We start from the raw sequence: 22,033 nt of genomic DNA, 5'->3' as shown, positions 1-22,033 counted from the left end.
TTCCCAGGTAGGGGTCTAATCAGAGCTGTAGCTGCCGGCCTACACCACAGCCACAGCAATGCCAGCTCCGAGCCACGTCTGTGATCTACGCCACAGCTCATGGTAATGCTGGATCCTTAACCCACTGAGCAAGGCCAGGGATTGAACCCGCAACCTCATGGTTCGTAGTCAGATTCATTTCCACTGTGTCATGACGGGAACTCCAGGGGATCAGTTTTGATTAAAAAAATAGTGAACTTGATATTGACACTTATAGTTTTAAGTTTGGAATTTAATTGGAAACAATTAGATTTTAATTAAAAGAGAACAGGTACACATAGTTTGTATCAGCTGGGTGAAAATGGCGTAAGCAATAAGAAATTATCTTCTCATAGAACAAGCTGTCTGGAGGAAGGGAGAGAAGAAAGCCAAGTCCAGGGTTGGTTAATTTGGTGGCTCAGTGATGTTATCAAGGACTGTGACACTCTCCATCTTTATACTCTGCCATTCTCAGGATCTTCTCTCGTGACTGCACTATAGTTGCTTAGAATGCACACTCAACAATATCTCATAAAGGAAAGGGATGTTTCTTCGTGTATATCTCTTTTTGCTAGCAAGACAACACTTTCATGGAAGCCCCCCAGGAGTTTTCCCTTCAAGTCCTATTATGGTCAGGATTGAGGTCACATGCCTTTTTTAAACCCTCTGACAGGGGGAATGAGACCATTATGATTGGTTTAACATGAGTCACTCTTGTGGGATGGGATAGGGCCCTGCTTGGCTGCCTGGTAACTGCACACATATGGCTTATATTATCAAGGGAGGATGAGGGGAATGATGTGGAATAATGCTGCTGTCAAACCACAGGCTGAGACAGTTTGCTTACATTTAAACATAAACTAATCCTTAGTTTCTGCCATGAAATTTTTAATACTTGTATTTAAGAGTTTTGCTTAACATAAATCCAGGGGAAAGTACCTTAAAGAGATCTTGATTGTACTCAAAATTGCAGAATGTTTGTGTGAGAAAAATTCAGAGGCTCTCTGGATTCTTCTATCAAACAATTTGGGGAAAATGCAAATCAGAGCATTATTTTGATGGTTTTGAAGTATTGTATACTGTTGTGGTACTCTTTCCTTAGTTTTTGATGTTTCCTTGAAAAGATTAATAGGGGAATAATGGTATAGCTTTTGACTGAGCAAAAATTCACCTAAGATCAGTGAGTTGCATAGATGTCAATTTTATGGTTGTGATCCTGTACTGTAGTTTTGTGAGATGTAATCATTGGGGGAAAGTGGAGAAAGAGTGCATAACATCTCTCTGTGCTATTTCATACAACTGCATGTGAATCTGCAATTACCTCAAAATAAAAAGTTTAATTAAAAATGCATTTAAACATCAAGGGGATTAGAATAATAAAGCCACTTTAATTTAGGGCAGATCCGAAATCCCATAGTCATATTTGGATAAAGAAATGGAAGGTAAAAATTAAGGGACATGCTGTTAATGTTTTGGGAATATAATAATTATAGATAAAAACAGAACACTTATTACTAGTCTGCCTGCTTATCAGGAAGTTATGGGTAATAAAGTAAATTAAACCAATATGTAAAATTACTTGTCGTGAACTACTATTTGCCTTGGGCCAAAGTTGGTACTGCCCTGGTTTATAGTTATTAGCCCAATCAATATCTGAATAGAAGCTCTGAGGACAGAGATTATTTATCTTTGTAGTCCCCTAAGTGCTTAGCACCATATTTTTTTGCATGTATCAAGCATTTGTTGTAGTATGGATGATTATTAACATACTGTTTCAGTTAAAGTATTTTATATTTTGTTTCATAAACTCTTTTCCCATCTAAGGGATAATTTTGAGAATAAGAATGATAGTGATGAGAATAATAATACTAATGAATAATAGTTTCATTATTAGGAGCTTAATGATTTCAGTGGTATGTCCTTTATAGTATCTGATTATAGAAGATAATAGCTTAGGGAGTTCCTGTCATGGCTCAGTGGTTAATGAATCCGACTAGTAACTATGAAGTTGCAGGTTCGATTCCTGGCCTTGTTCAGTGGGTTAAGGATCCAGCCTTGCCATGAGCTGTGGTGTAGGTCACAGATGCAGCTCGGATCCCGCGTTGCTGTGGCTCTGGCATAGGCCGGCAACTACAGCTCCTATTTGACCCCTAGCCTGGGAACCTCCATATGCCGTGGATACAGACCTCAAAAAGACAAAAAAAAAAAAAAAAGAAGAAGATAATAGCTTATATTAATTAATATCTATTGTCATATAGTATTGTTGTTATTTATTTTTTTAAGGGCCACAGGTATGGCATATGGAAGTTCCCAGGCTAGGGATTGAATCAGAGCTGCAGCTGCCAGCCTACCCCACAGCCACAGCAACACCAGATCCTTAACCCACTGAGCAAGGCCAGGGATCAAACCTATGTCCTCGTGGATGCAAGTCAGATTTGTTTCCACTGAGCCAGGATGGGAACTCCTAATTTGTAGTTCTTGATGAAGTAGAGTAGTGAGAAATAAATGTTTTCAGTTGAGTTGATATTCTTTTGTGTGGTCTTTGGTTTTGAACAGGTGTATTACCTGACTGCTTAACAGATGGTTCTGATGTGGTCAGTGACCTTGAACAGGAAGAGATGAAAATCCTGAGGGAAGTTCTTAGGTATGCCTTTTAAATTATTTTTTGAATATATCATTAGTAATATTATATAATGCTCTATAGATGTGCTTTTTACCCCCAAAATACTGTGAACCAGTAAAATATCTAAATTCTGTCCTAAACACCATGAAAATGATTTATCATTTTGTTTGTAACTATGTATGTATTACATTTTTTAATGGACAGAAAAAATGATTTTCAGATGACTCATACTAGATCAGCCCAAATGGGAGGGTCTTTCTCCACCCCCACCATGAGAATAGGAGACTAGCCATCAATGGGAACAAGATGCAGTACACCCAGCCTGATGGCTGAAAAGAAGTGTGGTGTCCTGAGCTGAACAGGAGAGTCTGTGGCTTCTAGATCCCAGTATTAGTGGAGGCTCATGCCTGGTGTCTCACAGCAGAAATTTGGACAGTGGGACTCCCCAGACCAAACAGCCAACTCCTTGCTGGTCCCTTTCTTGCCTCAGTTACATGATTCTTAGCCAAATGCCTAACACGGAATGTGCAGCCCACTAAAGGGGATTGTTCCTTGGTCCTTTGGGCCTGTTGTCCCCTGACCCACATGGGAGTTTTAGAAGGGAGGGATAATTGCAGCATCTAATATTTAAATCTATGGGAATGCATAGGTTTAAGCCAAAGGATACTGGACACCTGCAGCTACTGTGTCTTGTGTCAGAATGGGGCCTGGGCCTTTGGGAGCCCTACCTCTGCAGCTGTCTTCACATTTATGACCATCTTCTAGCTTTCTGTAGTCCTCCCACCTACCCAGCTTGTCTCCAGTTCCACAAAAGGAGGAAGGACAGGCAGGATGGTGGATAGGAGAATGGGCCTAGTGAGGGACTATGGAAGGAGCTTTAGGATTTAGTGCTTAATTTCAGGGGATTTGAATGGTTGTGGGGAGGGAAGCAGGTCTGCAGTTGAACCTAGCCCTTTTCCTGCCAGATCTTTCTTTCCTCAGTAGAGGCGCATGGGAGCCTGAGATCACACAGAGTACTTTGAGTTTACAGGTTTGAAGATTTAAGGATATTTGGTAATAGATTTAGAGGACTTCTAGCATTTTGACACGTACTGGTTGCTTCTCTTGGTTGATTGGTGGTTTGAAGACTGATCAGCCTTGTACTTTTTTTTTTTGTTTGTTTGTTTTTTTGCTTTGTCCTTTTAGATTTTATTTTTTGCAGGCTTTTGAGAGGGGTGTGCTACTGTATAAGCAGTGGCGCTTAATTATGAGCATGTGTGACAGCTGACTTGGCTGTTTCCATGAGCAGTTTACAAAAGTTGATAGGGCTTTGGTGTAATGGCATCAGGAGATGCCAGACACCATGGAAAAACTAGAATGAGGGAAGAAATAGATCTCATCAGAAGGATTATAACTGATCTGTCTAAAGAGAGATATCAAAGTCCTTATTAATGGGATTTACCATTCAGATTTGGGTTCAGGATTTGAAACCTCTTGGTCTTCGTTTGTCTAGAGGTCATCCACATTTCTAGAGGAAACCTATTTCCTGTATTCTATGTGACTAACTAAACTGTATTATGCTGTTTATGCCTATGTATGTCTTTCTCAGTTGACTGCAAGCTGCTTTAACAAAGCCTGAATTATTTCCATCTTTGTTTCCAAAATTCGTTGCACATATTATAATCTTAGGTGAGCACATTGCTTGTTGAATATTTGTTCTTTGACCAAAAGAGAAATTTACTTTTCTGCTTTATTTTTGTATATTTCAGAAAATCAAAGGAGGAATATGACCAGGAGGAAGAAAGGAAGAGAAAAAATCAGGTACCTACAAAACATATTAATGTAATAGAAGAATTTAATTGCTGTTATCCCTGAAGTTTACACCTGGGTTTTACTGTTAAAGTTTAAGCTTGGGGGAAGAGAGTATTCATATTTTCTTGGTGATTCTGAGCCTTTAAATTTAACTTTATAACTTTATTCACTTTACAATTCATCCAGCGACCTATCTTTTAAATTCCCAATAAAGAATGAGATTATTCACTCCAAAAAAACTGTAATACCATTCTTGTTTTGGGGAATTCCTTATAGAAATTACACTTAATGTTATGAATAAAAGAAGATTATGAAAAACGTTTTACTTCCCCACTATCCTTGATTCCTTTCCAGTTGCATTTACTACTGAGGGTTCCCTGTAGATTTTAACATTGCCAGCTTGAGGCAGAACATTCTGTTTTACATTTCCTGGCACACTGTTCTTTCATTAAGAACTATTTACACAAAGTGCCTAATCTTTCCTAAGGATAAATTTAAACAGGTATCTGGCTGAGGTGAGGGAAGCTAGCTAATACTTATTTTTGCTTCCCCCCTTTTCTAGCTGCCTCTCTTTCCATGTTTTCCCAAATCTCCCTGAAGGAAGAAGGAAACCTAATAAAAACTAATTTTCAATCACCAGAAAATCATTTTCCTTTTTTTCCTTCAATATACATGCTTGTATCATTCACTATATTTGAAAAATCCTATTTTACTCCAAGGTACCCAATGAAGAGCAGAAGAGAGATCTTTTAGGATTTAGAGGGAATTTATGTATCTTCGAGTAAATCTTCTTTTAGTAAATAGAGGTGAAATTCATAGATATTATTTTTTTTAATATAAGGGTATAGAACAGAAACCAGTTCAAAACTGCTATCAGGGGACAGTAGTATTAATCTTCTGACTTATAAGTAGACTGTATCAGGCTTCATGAATAACAATATGTTATAGGGGTAAATGGTTTTGTTTAAAATTTAATGTTTTTATTACTTAATTTTATTACATTTATAGCTGTACAAGAATAGGGGTGTATGGTTTTTCTAGACATTTTTTAATGGAAATTTTCAAACATACAAAAGTAGAGTTGATAATAATTTCAGTCTTCATATACCCATCACTCAGCATATAGACTTAGGATTTAGGTATCCATGAATTACCTAAAAAGTTATGTGTACTTGGATTTTCCTCTGTTTTTAAGGAAAAATGAATTATCACTTAGTTCTTTCCAAGATTTAAATGATTTCTTTGGTTTAAAGATAGTATCCCATTTTAGAAATGGAAATAGAGGTATACCTCAGAGTTGTGAGTTTGGTTCTTGATTGCCATAAAGTGAATATGGCAATAAAGTAATTCACAAAAATATTTTTGTTTCCTAGTGCATATAAAAGTTGTGTTTACACTATACTGTAGCCTGTTAATTGTGTGATAGCATTTTGTCAAAAAAAGTACATTCTTTCATTAAAAATTAATTTATTACTAAAAAATGCTAACCATTATTTGATCCTTCAGCGAATTTTGATCTTTTTTACTGATGGAGGACCTTGCCTTGATGCTGATGCCTGCTGACTGATCAAGGTCGTTGTTGCTAAAGACGGGGATGACTGTAGCAGCTTCTTAAAATAAGACAACAATGACATTTGACTCTTTCTTTCATGAACAGTCTCACTGGCAGTGCTGTTTGATGAGACTTTACCCAGGGCAGGATTTCCTTCAAAATTGGAGCCAGGAGTTCTCCTGTGGCACAGTGGATTAAGGATCTGGCATTGTCACTGCAGTGCTTGTGTTAGTTTGATTCCTGACCTACGAACTTCCAGATGCCACGAACACAGCAAAAAAAAAAAAAAAAAATTGGAGTCAATCTTCTCAAACCTGGCTGCTCCTTTATCAACTAAATTTTTGTAATATTCTAAATCCTTTGTTGTCATTTCAACCATCTTCAGAGTATCTTCTCCAGGAGTATATTCCATCTCAAGAAACTACTTTCTTTGCTCATCATAAGAAGCAACTCCTAATCTGTCAAAGTCTTATCGTGAGATTGCAGCAGTTCAGGCACAGTTTCAGGCTCTACTTCTAATTCTGGTTTTCTTACTATTTCCTCCACACCTACAGTTACTTCCTCCACACCTACAATTACTTCCTCCACTGAAGTCTTGAACACCTCAAAGTCATTATCCGTGAGGGTTGTAATCAGTTTCTTTTAAAGTTGATAATGTTGATATTTTGACCTCTTCCCATGAATGATACATGTTCCTTTTTTTTTTTAAATGGCTTCACTCACAGCATATGGAAGTTCCTGGGCCAAGGATTGAATCTGAGCCACAGCTGTGACCTTGCTGCAGCTGCAACAGTGCTGGGTCCTTTAGCCCATTTCACCAGGCTGGGTATCGAACCTGCATGTCTGCAGCTGCCCAAGCCACTGCAGTCAGATTCTTACCCACTGAACCACAGTGGGAACTTAGTGAATGTTCTTAATGGCGTCTAGAATCATGATTCCTTTGCAGAAGGTTTTCAATAGACTTTGCTCAGATCCATTAGAGGAATCACTGTCTATGGCAGCTATAGCCTTATAGATGTATTTCTTAAAGAATAAGACTTGAAAGTTGGAGTTCCCATTGTGGCTCAGTGGTTATGAACCTGACTGGTATCCATGAGGATGGGGGTTTGATCCCTGGCCCTGCTCAGTGGGTTAAGGATCCGACGTTGCTGTGAGCTGTGGTGTAGCTTGCAGATGTGGCTTGGGTGGATCTGGCATTGCTGTGTAGTTGTGGCATAGGCCAGCAGCTGCAGCTCCAATTTGACCTTTAGCCTGGGAACTTCCATATACTGCAGACGTGGCACTAAAAAGTGGCCATACACTATAAAACTAGAGGAAAACATAGGTAAATAACAGCAACATCTTGTTTGATCCACCTCCTAGAATAATGACAATAAAGACACAAATAATCAAACTCAAAAGCTTTTGCACAGCAAAGGGAACCATTAAAAAAATAAAAAGACAACCCACAGAATGGGAGAAAATCTTTGCCAACAATGCAACAGACAAGGACCTAATCTCCAAAATGTACAAACAACTCATGCAACTCAACAACCCAGTTGAAAAATAGGCAGCAGACCTAAATAGACATTTCTCCTAAGAAGACATACGGATGGCTAACAGGCATATGAAAAATGCTCAATATCACTAATTCTTAGAGAAATGCAAGTCAAAACTACAACGAGGTACCACCTCATACCAGTCAGAATGGCTGTCATTAACAAGTCAACAAATAAATGCTGGAGAGGGTGTGGAGAAGAAAGAACTCTTCTCCACTGTTGGTGGGAATATGAATTGGTACAACCACTATGGAAAACAGTATGGGGGTACCTCAGGAAACTAAATATAGAGCTTCCATATGATCCAGCAATTCCATTGCTGGGCATATATCCAGATAAAACTTTCATTGGAAAAGATACATGTACACCCCTATGTTCATAGCATCACTATTCTCAATAGCCAAGACATGGAAACAACCTAAATGTCCATTGATGAATGGATTAAGAAGATGTGGTACATATATACAATGAAATATTACTCATCCACAAAAAAGACAAACTAATGCCATTTGCAGCAACATGGATGGAACTAGAGACTCTCATACTAAATGAAGTAAGCCAGAAAGAAAGACAAATACCATCTGATATCACTTATTTGTGGAATACTAAAATATGGAACAGATGATCCTATCTAAAAATAAGCAAAGAAAAAACAGAAACAGATCATGGCCAAGAAGAGCAGACTTGGGGTTCCCAGGAAAGGGGAATGGGGATAGAATGGGATGGAGGGCATGGCATATTGGGGGTTTGGGGGATGTAAACTGTTATATTTTTACCTACCTCAAAAAGCAGAAAACAAATGCTGGAAATGACTTTGGAAAAATTGAATTTCTGGTTTATTATTATACAGTAACTTTTAAAAAATGAGTGTGTTTTAATCCCTTAAGTAGTGAATTATTCAAAATTAATCTTAAATGTTTTTTAAATTGTATTATTTATTCCTGAAGTTATCAGAGGCTAAAACAGAAGAGCCCTCGATGCATGCCAATGAAACTGTAAAAATGAATAATTCCCAAGGGGATGGTGAACACTTTGCACACCCACCCTCAGGTGAGGTTACTTTCTCATACACATTTAACCCTCAAAACCCTGTGAAGGAGTGTTGAATGGCCATTGGCATTTAAAGTTCTTTGTGAATTTAGCTAAAGAGGTTGCCTGTAGGAGATACCCAACTGACAGAGAGGGTGCAGTCCCCAAGTTTCTAAGTGAAGCTTAGAACCCAGACCACCGAGTAAAATTCCTTGAGGGAGCCACCAGCCTTTATGTCTCAGCTGCAGCATCCAAGATACGGTCACATAACATTTGATGGTCTCTCCTTTCACCACAATTACATGGTGTTTATGAGTTAGAAGCTGAATGTTGAAAGATAATATTAATTTGTTTTTCTAGTGAATTAAAACACAATTAGAAAGTAAGAGGTAGCCAATTATATCTGGAAGTTTAGTTGGAAACTGTCATTGAAACCAATATTGTTGAGATTCCTCGTGGGAAGTGTTAGTGGATGACCTTGTTCAGTATGCTGCAAATCATTTTCAGTATACATACTTTGATTTCCTTTATCTGAAAACAAGTAATTTTGAAACAGAACTTTAATCATGATCATAAATTTATTTCCTTTTTATCATGGATTTCTATGTTTTTTAGATACATGTCTTTTTCTCAATTAAAAAAATAACTGTGAGGTAGATATTATGATCCTTATCTTTCATTATTTTTTTAAAACAAGAAATTCAAGCAAGTTGAGTGATGTGCCCAAAATCATTGAGCTCTTAAGTAACAGTGAAACAGTGACTTACCTTGGTCTTCTGACTCCAAAGCTTGTATTCGTCTACACTTTAGTTTAGAAGATGTTTTATAATTGACATAGAGGGTTTGATGTTTACCCACTATTTTAAGGAACTCTATTCTTTGTTGATAAAACAGTGAGGGATATGAAATGGAAGTAGGTTTATGAAATTATTTGCTTTTTTTCTTCTTAGCAAATCTAATCATTTATTTTTTCATATTCTGCTGGTTATGAGTAGAATATCCTCATTTGAATTATATCTGTGAAAGCAGCTGCTTTAGATTTGTCTGAGCTCTTTTTAAATTTGCTGGCCCAAATTTAACTTTCTTTTTTTATGGACTCAAGTATGTATACTGTTCAGATCTTTGATATAATTTGAATGTATTTGCTTAATCTGGTTCCTTAGCTATTAAGTGAAGCTATAGAAGACAATATCAAACCATATTAAGTGAAGCTATAGAAGACAATATCAAACCACATTAGTGGCACAGAAACAATGGCAAGATCATTTTAAAAGTAATGATTTAAATTTTTAATAATTATTCTATTTTTAATCAATGAGTATATCTGATATTCCAGGAAATCACTTCATATGAAGTGATGGAAGCCCATGATAAAGGCCTAATGTGGGAGGAATTATAAAGGTGTTTGACTTCCTGCTTATCTGTTTGCTCACATCTTTCCCTGGTTCCTGCTAGAAGTGGATAGCACCTGTTCTCATGCTAACTCAGAGTTGCCAGTGATGAGATGATTGCTCTTTAAGCTACAGGGCTTTCTGATTTGCCATTCTTAGAAATCAGAGAAGCTCAGTATTTTGGCCTCAAGTACTTTACTCTCTAGGTCTGAATTGGACTGTAAAAGATGTCCATGATCAACAAACTGAAGGCAGGAACTTCCAGACCAGGTGCACGAATTCATATGCCTGGGTTTCCCCCTCCTCAGATTGAACTATCTTTTTGCTAGCTCTGTGTTTCCATATTTTGGGGCTAAGCCCACCTCTGTTTAAAATCACCATCAGGAAGAATGGCATGTTAACTCTATCAGTATATTTTGACCAACTCGTTGAAGCTCCTCTTCATTTCTGTTTAACCTAATTCTGTAGCTCCCTGTCTAGGCTGATTGGAGTGTTAGTGGCAGCCTCATCTCTTCCGTGGAATTTCTGTTACTGTTCAACAAGCTTTTCTTCTTCTCATGTCCTTGACACTGCAGTCTACTCACCCCATGCTAAAGTGGTGGTCCTGGGGCAATGTTCTTGCTCATGCATTGATTCGGGTTTTAATGCACTGGCAAGATTTTTTTTTTTTTTTTTAGGGCCATACCTGCAGCATATAGAAGTTCTCAGGCTAAGGGTCAAATCGGCACAGCCACACCAGATCTGAGCCATATCTGTGACCTGTGCCTTAGCTTGCAGCAATGCCAGATCCTTAACCCACTGAGCGAGGCAAGAGATTGATCCTGCATCGTCATGGATACTGGTCAGATCCTTTTTATTTTTTTTACCCTTTTTTTTTTTAAATTACTCAAATGAATTTATCACATCTGTAGTTGCATAATGATCATAACAATCTGATTTCACAGAATTTCCATCCCACAGCCCAGGTACATCCCCCCACCCCCCACCCCCCAAACTGTCTCCTCTGGAGACCATAGGTTTTTCAATGTCTGTGAGTCAGCATCTGTTCTGCAAAGAAGTTCCGTCTGTCCTTTTTTCAGATTCCACATGTCAGTGAAAGCATTTGATGTTGGTGTCTCATTGTATGGCTGACTTCACTTAGCATGATAGTTTCTAGGTCCATCCATGTTGCAAAAAATGCTGGTATTTCGTTCTTTTTAATGGCTGAGTAATATTCCATTGTGTATATGTACCACATCTTCTTGATCCACTCCTCTGTCGATGGACATTTAGGTTGTTTCCATGTCTTGGCTATTGTAAATAGTGCTGCAATGAACATTGGAGTACATGTGTCTTTGCGAGTCGTGGTTTTCTCTGGATAGATGCCCAGGAGTGGGATTGCTGGATCAAATGGTAGTTCTATGTTTAGTTTTCTGAGGCATCTCCATACTGTTTTCCACAGTGGTTGCACCAATTTACAATCCCACCAACAGTGTACTAGTGTTCCTTTTTCTCCACACCCTCTCCAGCACTTATTGTTTGTAGACTTTTGGATGATGGCCATTCTGACTGGTGTAAGGTGGTACCTCAGAGTGGTTTTGATTTGCATCTCTCTAATATTGACTGACGTTGAACATCTTTTCATGTGTTTCTTGGCCATCTGTATGTCTTCTTTGGAGAATTGTCTGTTTAGATCTTCTGCCCATTTTTTGATGGGGTTGTTTGTTTTTTTGGTATGGAGCTGCAGAAGGTGTTTAAATTTTGGAGCTTAATCCCTTGTCAGTCGATTCACTTGCAAAGATTTTCTCCCATTCTGTGGGTTGTCTTTTTGTGTTGTTTAGGGTTTCCTTTGCTATGCAGAAACTTTGTAGTTTAATTAGATCCCATTTGTTTATTTTTCTTTTTATTGTCAATACTCTGATAGGTGGATCTGAGACTGGTCAGATTCTTACCCACAATGGGAACTCCCTGTACTGGCAAGATTTTTAATCATCTAGAGACAAGAGTATATCATATTCTCTTGTCATGCTTTTAGTTCTTGGGATTATTTTTATGTGAGTCTTTGCTTGTCTCAACTTGCTGTCTTTCATAATCCATGTACTTAGTGAAAATGTTTTATCTTAAAAAGAACTCCACCTGTTGTTATAATAAAAAATAGCTCAGAAAAGCAATTAGCGTGTTAATCCTATCTCTTGGCACAGTTACCAAATAACTGGAAAGTATTAAGTGCTCATGTTATATATCTGCTTCCAAGTTCTACTTTAAAATATTTAAATTTTGTTGAGATATTGGTAGGTTTATAGTTATCTTCAATATGTAGTATAGAAATATTGATATTATTGGCACTTATTCCTCCAATACAAAAAATGGTAGCTTTACACTTAATTGCTCTGAAAATATAGGGTTACTTAACAATTTTTTCCAGCAGGCAAAAGTTTGAAAGCCAATTACACTATTAGTAAGGGATTTTAGTGTACTGTTTATTTGGCTTATATGGCAACCCTGTATTACATTATAGTGTAGTTCTATTCTTTAGACAAGAGTTTTATCTTTTTCTAGCTATTGTACCTAACAGCAGGAGCTTGGTATTTGTTGAAATGTCATTATTCACAAAAGTGTAGTTAAAGCTTCTTGAGGATAAGAGACCATGTTTATTATTCTCACACAGTGTCTGGCACAATGTAGGCATTGAATCAGTGTATATTGGGTGAATGAATGTGAGAAGAAACCCAAGCATTATTAACAGTAGCTGATTTTGAACCTAAAGTAATAACTTAATATTTCTTATAATATTCTTCTAATTGGTTTTTATGTAATTACTACCAGAAGTTAAAGTGCATTTTGCTAATCAGTCAGTACAACCTTTGACAACAAAGCTGGAAATGTTGCCCGAAACTTCTACCCTCCCGAAAAAAGGCCTGAAGATTCCTGGCTTCGAACGTGCAAGCATTGAAGGACCAATAGCAGTAAGTAAAAAACATTACTTTTCAAGAACTGTGACAAAGTTCTAGGAACAAAGAATGTAAACAGCTATACACACTTGGCTCTTGTTATGGTCTTGAATGCAAACTTCTGAATCAGTATCTGTGCCACTTATGCAGGCTTGAATTTAAAATAGTTCCTTCTCTTATTTGACTCAGAATTTATCAACACTTGGAACAGAAGAGCTCCGGCAACGAGAACATTATCTAAAGCAGAAGAGAGATAAATTGATGTCCATGAGAAAGGATATGAGGACTAAGCAGATACAAAATTTGGAGGAGAAAGGAACACCTGTTGGCGAGTTAGAGGTATGGTCAGCTCTAGTTTGTCAACATTTGCACATCTACAGGTGGGATTCTCACAGTTAGAATATGAGAAAGCCTTTGATCATTCATGAGTGTTGTTCTGGTAGATCCATCCATATAAACCTCCCTGTTAGTGTAGCACCTGCCAAGTCTTTTCTAGGCAGTGAGATGGTTGTGAAATGAGGATTTTGTGAGGTAGAAATGATAGCCGTTTCATGATTCTTTACTCACCGTGCTCTGAGCACTTAAGGATCAGAAATATTTTACCTGAGTCTTTTGAAATATTTTATCATAGAGCAACATCGGTACCCTAGCCAACATCTCCATCCAGGTTTCCCCGTGAATTTTACAAAGAAGAGACTTAGGGAACTCAGCGCATGTTCCCTATTTTAAAGAAAAATATTATTTAATGCTCTAATATTTATTCAAGGTAGTTTAACAGGAATAGGAATATTAGACAAATCCACCGATCTTATATACTGTAGCCAACTTTTTTCTTTTATTTTTTTTTAAGGAAATGACAGAGAAACCAGAAATGACAGCAGAGGAGAAGCAAACATTACTAAAGAGGAGATTGCTTGCAGAGAAACTTAAAGAAGAAGTTATTAATAAGTAATCTTAAGAACACTTTAGGAAAGCAGGTCAAAATTTCTTAAAAATAAATTATTTAATCCTTAAACTGAGCCTGTTTCAAATCCTTGTGCTTGTAAATACAAATATAAACTATTACTTTATTAAACACTTGAGGTAATGGGCGATGGGAAAGGCAGTTATTTATGCTGATCAGTAAAAATTTTTGTCTTTTGTCTTTTTAGGGCTGCATCCACAGCATGTGGAGGTTCCCAGGCTAGGGGTCTAGTCGGAGCTGTTGCTGCCAGCCTATGCCACAGCCACAGCAAGGCCAGATCCGAGCCACGTCTGTGACCTACACCACAGCTCATGGCAATGCCCGATTGTTAAGCCTCTGAGCGAGGCCAGGGATCAAACCCGCAACCTCATGGTTCCTAGTCATATTCGTTTCCACTGCGCCACAATGGGAACTCCAGTAAAAATTTTTGAATGATGTTCTCTGCAAGAAGGTATAGAAAGCTAATTGATAGTGCATTCATTCCCTCATTGTTGTGCTAAGCATTGTTCTAAGGACACAGTAGTCAAGTAGGTAAGAGTTCCTGCTGGTGGAGAACAAAGTGTTGAAATGAAAAAGTGCAATACAATAAACAGGGTGCTACAGCTCTAAGTATGTCTGGGGTCTCAACAGAATGAGGGGAAAGGGTTATTAATACATGGAACCGGAGATAGATGGGACTTGCAAGACCTGTAGGGAATGTGAGAGTTTAAAAAATTTTATGACGGTGGGAGGTCACCAGAGAAGTCTTAAAGCAGGGAAGTTGCATGATCAAAATATTCATTTAAAAAACATGCATGGGTGCTGTGTGGAGACTCTTCAGTGAGTTAAGAGTAGTTGTGGGTGACCAGGCATAGGATAATCAATCTAATGAAGAGTGGTAATCTTGAGCAGTATTAAAATAGACTTTAGCATCCTACGTTTTAGGCAGGAGCAAATAGAACTTCAAAAATACACGGGGATATATTTTCTTTTTAGAAAAGCTACTGTTAAAACAGAAAAAGGAACAATTGACTAAGCCTGTTGAGAATTTTGCCACGGGTCTTTTGTATGTGAAGCAATCCTGGATGGTGTTCTGTAGTTCATTTGCTAAAAGATAATTGGAAATAGGAGAGAAAACTTCCTTTCAGAAACTTCCTGTGTTGTGTCATCCTTTAAACACTTTTCTAGTTATCCACTCCTGAGGTTTATTTTACTTCTAAATTACTTTAGTTTCCAACCTTCATCATGTCACATTTTCATCACTCAGATGGACAAAATGAAAAATTAGTGATTAAAACACAGAAATTTGTTTCATATAGCTTTTTATTAAAAATAGTATATCAGATACATGTTTACAGATAAAATTTTAAGAGAACCTCAGGCATACAAACATGGGCTCTGGCTTGCTTCACTGAGTGAAGAAAAAGATATAAAAATCTTCATTTGCTTGATATGCCTGAGGGTAGTCGTTTAAGACAGCAGCTAACATGGGTAATCTTAATAGTTATTTTCTCAAGGGATATTTTAAGTCGTGTTCTCATATGTGGGTGAGCATATGTACCATGAAACGCATTATCCTGTAATTCAACAAAACATATCTCTGCTATAAGAAAAGATTTTTTTGATGATGATTTAAACGTTTAAGACTTGTGGCATTTCTTCAGAAATGAAAATTAAAGAAACTAAAGCTATAAAGAAAGATAATACTTCCTACTGGTACTTAAAGTTATTTAATCAGGAAGAGTCAAGAGTAAGTAGGGAAATGCTTCAGGACTGGACTTCTTAGATTCCAAGAGGAAATTTAGTAAGAACTAAGAGTGAAGGGGCTTGATAAAATTGGCTTCAAAGAAAACATATTCATATGGTAACTTTGCTGATCTTGGTTTAAATTATCCCGAGTCACTTGCCTTTATGAGGTGGACTGTCTTTTTCATTATAGATGTGTCTTTAATCAAAGAGGTGATAACAGCCCCATGCTGTGATGCTTTGGTGCTAGTAGTGTCGGTGATATTAAATGTGCAGTTGACCATTGTTTGTTTAGAATTCTTTCATTCAGATTGGTGTATGACACAGTGGCGTATAATAAATATCTTATGTAATAAAATTAATAGCTTTTAAAAGATAATGTAAAATGGACGTATCTCAAAATGGAGTTAACTTGTATTTACAACAAACCAAAAAAACCAACAACCACAGAATTACAGGGTCACATTTTAATTCCTGAATTTTACAGTTGAGCATTAATATCACCACATGTATACAAATGGTGTAAAACAAGTACAGTGGTATTTTTAATACAAAATAAACATCTGTTTTATGGAAAAACTATACTTCATATCTACACAGACAGCCCATCTTTTCCAAACAAAAGCCAAAATTAAAATTAACTACAAAACCTCCAAAACAGGGGAAACTGCTTCAGTTTAAGCTATTCCAGGAAAAATGGACCCATAACACATTACAAAGGTGATCTGAAGACTGTAGCTGGAATTACTATTTTTAGTTTTTTTTTTTCTCAATGCATTAAATTGTACTTTGGGGGATTTTTTTCTCACTTCAGTATGATCTCAGATCATAGATGAGCAAACTAACATTAAAATATTTACAGTTAACTTGCTGTCCTAAAAATAAAACTTAACTGTTTGCCTCAGTTTATTATTTTAAATTCATTTACGTACATGGAATGTGCTTTTATTCTTTAAAAAAAAAAAAAAAAAAAAAAAGCAGCTTTCATATTACACCCCTGTCTATGGAAAAGCTTGATGTGCTGCATACGACTCTGACACTGAAGTAATTTCTTGGACCAAAATGGCATGTAGGTAATTAAATGCCACTTAATTCAGCACTATTCTTTGTATGTTAGTCTTTATAAATTATACTTTAAAACTTGACTGGAGCTCTGGAGAGGGAGATAACTTTACTAACAAAGCAGAAAGTGACTTCAAAGTTATCTTCCACAAAAGATTGTACTGGTAGGCTGTTGAAAACATTCTGTTCAATCCACTCCCATTTCTAGAGAAAATCATTTTGGAATACCACTATACTGATTCTTGGCATCTGTTACCTCTAAAAGTGCTGATTTTAAGGTTGTACTAACAAAACTGTCCATTCTGAATCCACCTTGTTTTCATCAAATACACATGAAATTTCCTGGTGTAGAAACTCAACATGTGCTGTCTTTATTAGTGGGTGTATTTTCCTCCAACTACCAATAAGGCTGAATTTCCTGTTAAATCTTCAAAGAAATGGTCCCAACAGCTTAACTTCATTTTTTATGATATTTGAATTTGTTTTCCATAAAAATTTCTTAAAAAGAGGCAACTGATTAAAAGAACAACATGGCCAGCACCATTATACAAGTAATGTTATTGGGTTTGCAACTGAAGTTTTATAATTGTTTCTAGATCAGAAACCCCACTGGAGCAACCGTGCATTAATATTATTTTATCAACTTTGTCCCTCCCCCAAACCGTCCCAAAACCTGAGAGATTCCCTGCTGAGAAGCTACTTCCCAGGTTCTGGTTACTAACTTTTTTTTTTTGACAGCCTGAAAGACAAACCCCTTAATTACTAGCAAGCGATCAAGTTCCTGGGAAAACTGTTTGTGGGTTTTTTTTTTTGTTTGTTTTTATTTTTATTTTTTTTACAGAACTAAACTCTCCTAGCTGATATACTGAGTGTCTTTTGCTACACCTTGTATATTTATAAGTTCAAGTGAGAGAGCTTTCTGATTCAGATTTTTAGCTCATCGAACAGTTGCAGCATTTGGTAAGACCACATGTTGAGGGTCCCTAGCAAATATTTTATGAGCCAAGACGAGGTCTTTTCCTGGGAGATGTTTCTTCTTCTTCATCTTCCTCTTCATCATCTGGATAATCCACTAAACCAACCAAACTTCCCTATTGAAGAATAAAACAAGATTTTTTAAAAACACATGTAACTTAAAAGAAAAAAAGCTTATTTGTATAAATGCAGTCACTTTTAAAGATAATAGAAATCATTTTTCTAAACCACATACATCTGAAACATGTATTTGAATTTGATAAACTGCTTGGAATTATGAATATTTAGTACAAGTGATGGCATTCTTAGTTACTCCTCAAATTTTTTATTTGGCTTTTGGATTTTTAATGAAACCTCACAATTCAGCAAAATTTCATAGTCCAAAATTTCATTTCTGTCTGCAAACAGAAGGATTTACAAAGAATCATGGCATTTGGAGCTGGAAAACTTTGGAGATGCACTTGGTCATTTCTTTAACCTTAAACTAGAGAGGATAGCCAGCCAATCAATGACAAGAGGTCTCCTTTGAGTCTCTGTTCATCATGTATGTATTTCATCACTAAATACACATCATTATTTTTGTTCTGCTTTTGAATAGTTTAAAACAGCTGTTAATAAACACATGAAATAGTTACTAAAACCTAATGACTAAAATATTTAGGGCTAGCTCTTTATAACCAAAAGAAAAGGATGAGGTATTTCAGGTGTTTGGCCTTTTATGAGTAATGGACCCCTTTCAAAATTTGATTAAAGCTCTGGACACTTTATGCAGAAAATTACACAAGCTCAGGTTTGCATTTCATGGGACTGAACCAATCCCATGAAATTTATACACATAACCTACAGGTTAAGAGAGCTACTATAAACACTGCATCTAGTTCAAACCCTTAAGACCTCTGGAAGATAAGAAAATATAACTGAAATAAATCCTATTTCTTCAGACCTAAAGAAACCTGGCATCTGGCATACAGTTTCCAGAATATAAATGAAAGATTGTATTACATAAAAAAAGGCTCTGAGCAGCTAGAAAGAGTTATCAGAAAGCCTGTGAACCAAAAACAACTCTTTTACTTAGGTGAGAATCTTTCTGCTTCTTTCTCAGCTTAATAACACACAAATCTTTAAGTCTGACAAGCAAGAGGCAGTATGGCTAAAATGAAAACATGTAAAGTATGTGGGACAGTGCTTGGTATGTAGTTACTACTCAGTAACTTCTATTAGCTGCTATTACTAGTATAATTATTAATTGTTGTTTGTTTTTTAAGCCAAACACTTTGGATGAGAGGAAGACATAGTATAAAAAGGCACCTGTCTGATATTCACACAGATAACAGCAAATTATTGAGAAAACTTTAAATTTTTCTCAGGATTATCTATCATAATGTACTAACATTTCAGTTCTAAATGATTAACAGTTAAAATAATTTTTTCTTTTTTTTTGCTTTTTAAGACCGTACCTGCGGCATATGAAAATTCCCATGCTAGGGTTGAATCAAAACTGAAGATGCCTGCCTATATCAAAGCCACAGCAACGCAGGATCCCAGCCTCTTCTGCAACCTACACCAGAGCTCACAGCAACGCCGTATCCTTAACCCACTGAGACAGGCCAGGGATCAAACCCTCGTCCTCATGGATACTAGTTGGGTTTATTACCTCTAAGCCATGATGGAAACTCCTAAATGTATTATTTTTAAACAAAATCAGCTTTCAATGTAAGTATACAGAGTTTTATTTCACTGTTTTAAACTTGAGTATTCATGGCACAGATATACCACCACAGAGTTAAATTCATTTTTGGACATTCAGATTGCTTTCCCAGGGATTATATTCTCTTTTTTGTTTCTGATAATATGTCAATAAAACAAAACTTTCAGGAAAGGAGAAAACAGATTAAAACTTAAAGCCATTTTTGGAAAAAAAATCAGAGGCAAAACCACTCATTTCTATCAGACAATAAAGTCAGGAATGAAGTATTAGTGAAGGGAAATGGAATTGAAAATCAAACTGCTATTTCTTATCCCCATAAAGGACTAGGAAGTAAGGGCACAAACATTCTGGGGAAAGCAGGGAAATTAACAGGCAAGTCAATGAAACAAGACAACTGAGTCCTCAATTCTACAATTCATCCTCCTACCCCATGTCCACCCCACCAGGAGATTCCTGCTCCTCCACCACTGCTAGCCATAAAGAAAAAGAACCAGAAAGGCTCGCTACTTCAAGATTTCAGGCACAGTAAAGGGCAGGGTTGAAAAGGGAAGAATAAATTCTGCATAATGAGCAGAGACACTTCCACCTCCACTCTAAGGTCTCTTTCCTACCCAAGCTCTCAGAACACCAACAGGTAAGCTTATATTCAGCAGGCGTAGTAGACCAGGCCTGTAAAAGCTAGGTGCTCCACCGGGGGTAAAACAAAACAAAACAAAACAAAACACCAAAAAAAAAAAGCAAAACCCAAACTGCTAATACTTCGTTAAAAAAGAAGGGCATGTGCTTTAGTCCTTTACACGAAGTCAATGCCAATAGGCGTTGCTCATTATTTTTTAACTGCCTTATTTTAAAAATTGAGACATAATTCACAAACCACAAAGTTCATCCTTGTTACTATTCAGTGGTTTTGGTATATTCCCAAAGTTGTGTGATCATCTCCACCAATTCCAGAATATTTTCATCAATAACCCCTGCCTCTGAAAAAACCATACCCATGAAGTCATTTCCCATTCTTCTCTCCTCCCAGCTCTTGGCAACCACAAATCTATTTTGCTTCTGTACATTTACTTATTCTGGACAATTCTTACACAATATGTGGCCTTTTGCGTTTGGCTTATTTCAGTTACCATAATGTTTTCAGGGTTCATCTATGCTGTAGCATGTATCAGTACTTCATTTCTTTCCCTTGTTATGACCAAATAATATTCAATGTTAATGGATATATTTTGTTTATCTGCTCATTAGGTGATGGACATCTATGTTGTTCCCACTTTTTGACTATTATGAATAATGCTATTAATATTCATGTATAAGTTTTAGTGGAGACATATTTTCAGTTCTCTTGGGTATATACATAGGAGTAGAATTTAACTCTTCGGAGGAAATGCCAGATAGTATTCCAATGCTGCCGCACCATTTTACATTCCCATCAGTAATGTATGAGGGTTGCAATTTCTCACCAACATTTTTTTATTGACCATGCGTTTTATTATTTTTATTTTTATTTTTTTTTAGCTTTTTGCCATGTCTTGGGCTGCTCCTGCGGCATACGGAGGTTCCCAGGCTAGGGGTCGAATTGGAGCTGTAGCTGCCAGCCCACCCCAGAGCCACAGCAATGCGGGATCTGAGCTGCATCTGCAACCTACACCACAGCTCACGGCAATGCTGGATCCTTAACCCACTGAGCAAGGGCAGGGACCGAACCCGCAACCTCATGGTTCCTAGTCGGATTCGTTAACCACTGCGCCACAACGGGAACTCCTGTCCATGCATTTTATTATAGCTGTCCTAGTGGGTGTAAAGTAGAATCTCATTGTGGTTCTGACTTGCGTTTTTCTTTTTTTTTTTTTTTGTCTTTTTGCTATTTCTTGGGCCGCTCCTGCGGCATATGGAGGTTCCCAGGCTAGGGGTCGAATCGGAGCTGTAGCCACCGGCCTACGCCAGAGCCACAGCAACACAGGATCCGAGCCGCCTCTGCAACCTACACCACAGCTCACGGCAACGCCAGATCGTTAACCCACTGAGCAAGGGCAGGGACCGAACTCGCAACCTCATGATTCCTAGTCGGATTCGTTAACCACTGCGCCACGATGGGAACTCCTGACTTGCGTTTTTCTAAAATGATGCAGGCCATTGTGTCCAGTGCTTACACAGCCCATTTGTATATCTTCTTTGGAGAAAAATCTATTCAAACACCCATTTTATTTATGCATTTATGTATTTGTATGTGTGTATTTTTTTTTCTCCCCCTTTTTAGGGCCGCACATGCAGCATATGGAAGTTCCTAGGCTAGGGTTGAACCAGAGCTGCAGATGCTGGCCACAGCAATACAGGATCCGAGCCACATCTGCGACCTACACCACAGATCGCGGCAATGTGGGATCCTTTAATCGACTGAGCCTGAGATTGAACCCACATCTTCACGGATACTAGTCAGGTTCTTAACCTGTTGAGCCACAAAGGAAATTCCTCAAACACCCATTCAGAAACCAAGTTGTCATGCTGTGGTGTAAGAGTTCTTTATATATTCTGGATATCAGTCCCTTATAAGAAGAGTGGCAAAAGGAAGTAGGGTGATGGCAGGGGCGGCCTTAATAGCTGTGCAGCAAGTCTAGAGAGCAACCAATCTAGGCTGGGACAAGATAGGAGACTCAAGAAAGATGTATCCAGGGAGCAGACTATGTGGAAACTAACCTGAGAGGTACTCAAAGAATTAGCAAGAGGCAA

General features: G+C 37.4%; 2 protein-coding genes across 3 annotated transcripts in view; one reads left to right on the top strand and one right to left on the bottom strand.

The window, feature by feature from the left end:
* The window catches only part of CFAP36 (cilia and flagella associated protein 36), a 30,112-nt gene extending 16,225 nt beyond the window's left edge, over positions 1-13,887 (top strand). The window contains exons 5-10 of the mRNA XM_047782049.1: positions 2,575-2,662; positions 4,390-4,441; positions 8,470-8,572; positions 12,748-12,887; positions 13,062-13,211; positions 13,723-13,887. Coding sequence (XP_047638005.1) covers positions 2,575-2,662; positions 4,390-4,441; positions 8,470-8,572; positions 12,748-12,887; positions 13,062-13,211; positions 13,723-13,824 — 635 coding nt within the window. The 3' untranslated portion in view covers positions 13,825-13,887. The remainder of the gene's footprint in view (positions 1-2,574; positions 2,663-4,389; positions 4,442-8,469; positions 8,573-12,747; positions 12,888-13,061; positions 13,212-13,722) is intronic.
* A 3,498-nt stretch (positions 13,888-17,385) lies between these two features.
* PPP4R3B (protein phosphatase 4 regulatory subunit 3B) overlaps positions 17,386-22,033 on the bottom strand; it is a 58,523-nt gene continuing 53,875 nt past the window's right edge. For both annotated transcript variants that reach the window (XM_047782045.1, XM_047782044.1), the window contains one exon: positions 17,386-17,714. In XM_047782045.1, the coding sequence (XP_047638001.1) occupies positions 17,619-17,714 (96 nt within the window). In that variant the 3' untranslated portion in view covers positions 17,386-17,618. The remainder of the gene's footprint in view (positions 17,715-22,033) is intronic.

This window comes from Phacochoerus africanus, chromosome 5 (genome assembly GCF_016906955.1).
Source record: "Phacochoerus africanus isolate WHEZ1 chromosome 5, ROS_Pafr_v1, whole genome shotgun sequence".
NCBI classification, from domain to species: domain Eukaryota; kingdom Metazoa; phylum Chordata; class Mammalia; order Artiodactyla; family Suidae; genus Phacochoerus; species Phacochoerus africanus.
Note: the sequence above shows the minus strand (reverse complement) of the source record. Positions and strands in the feature narration are given on the sequence as shown.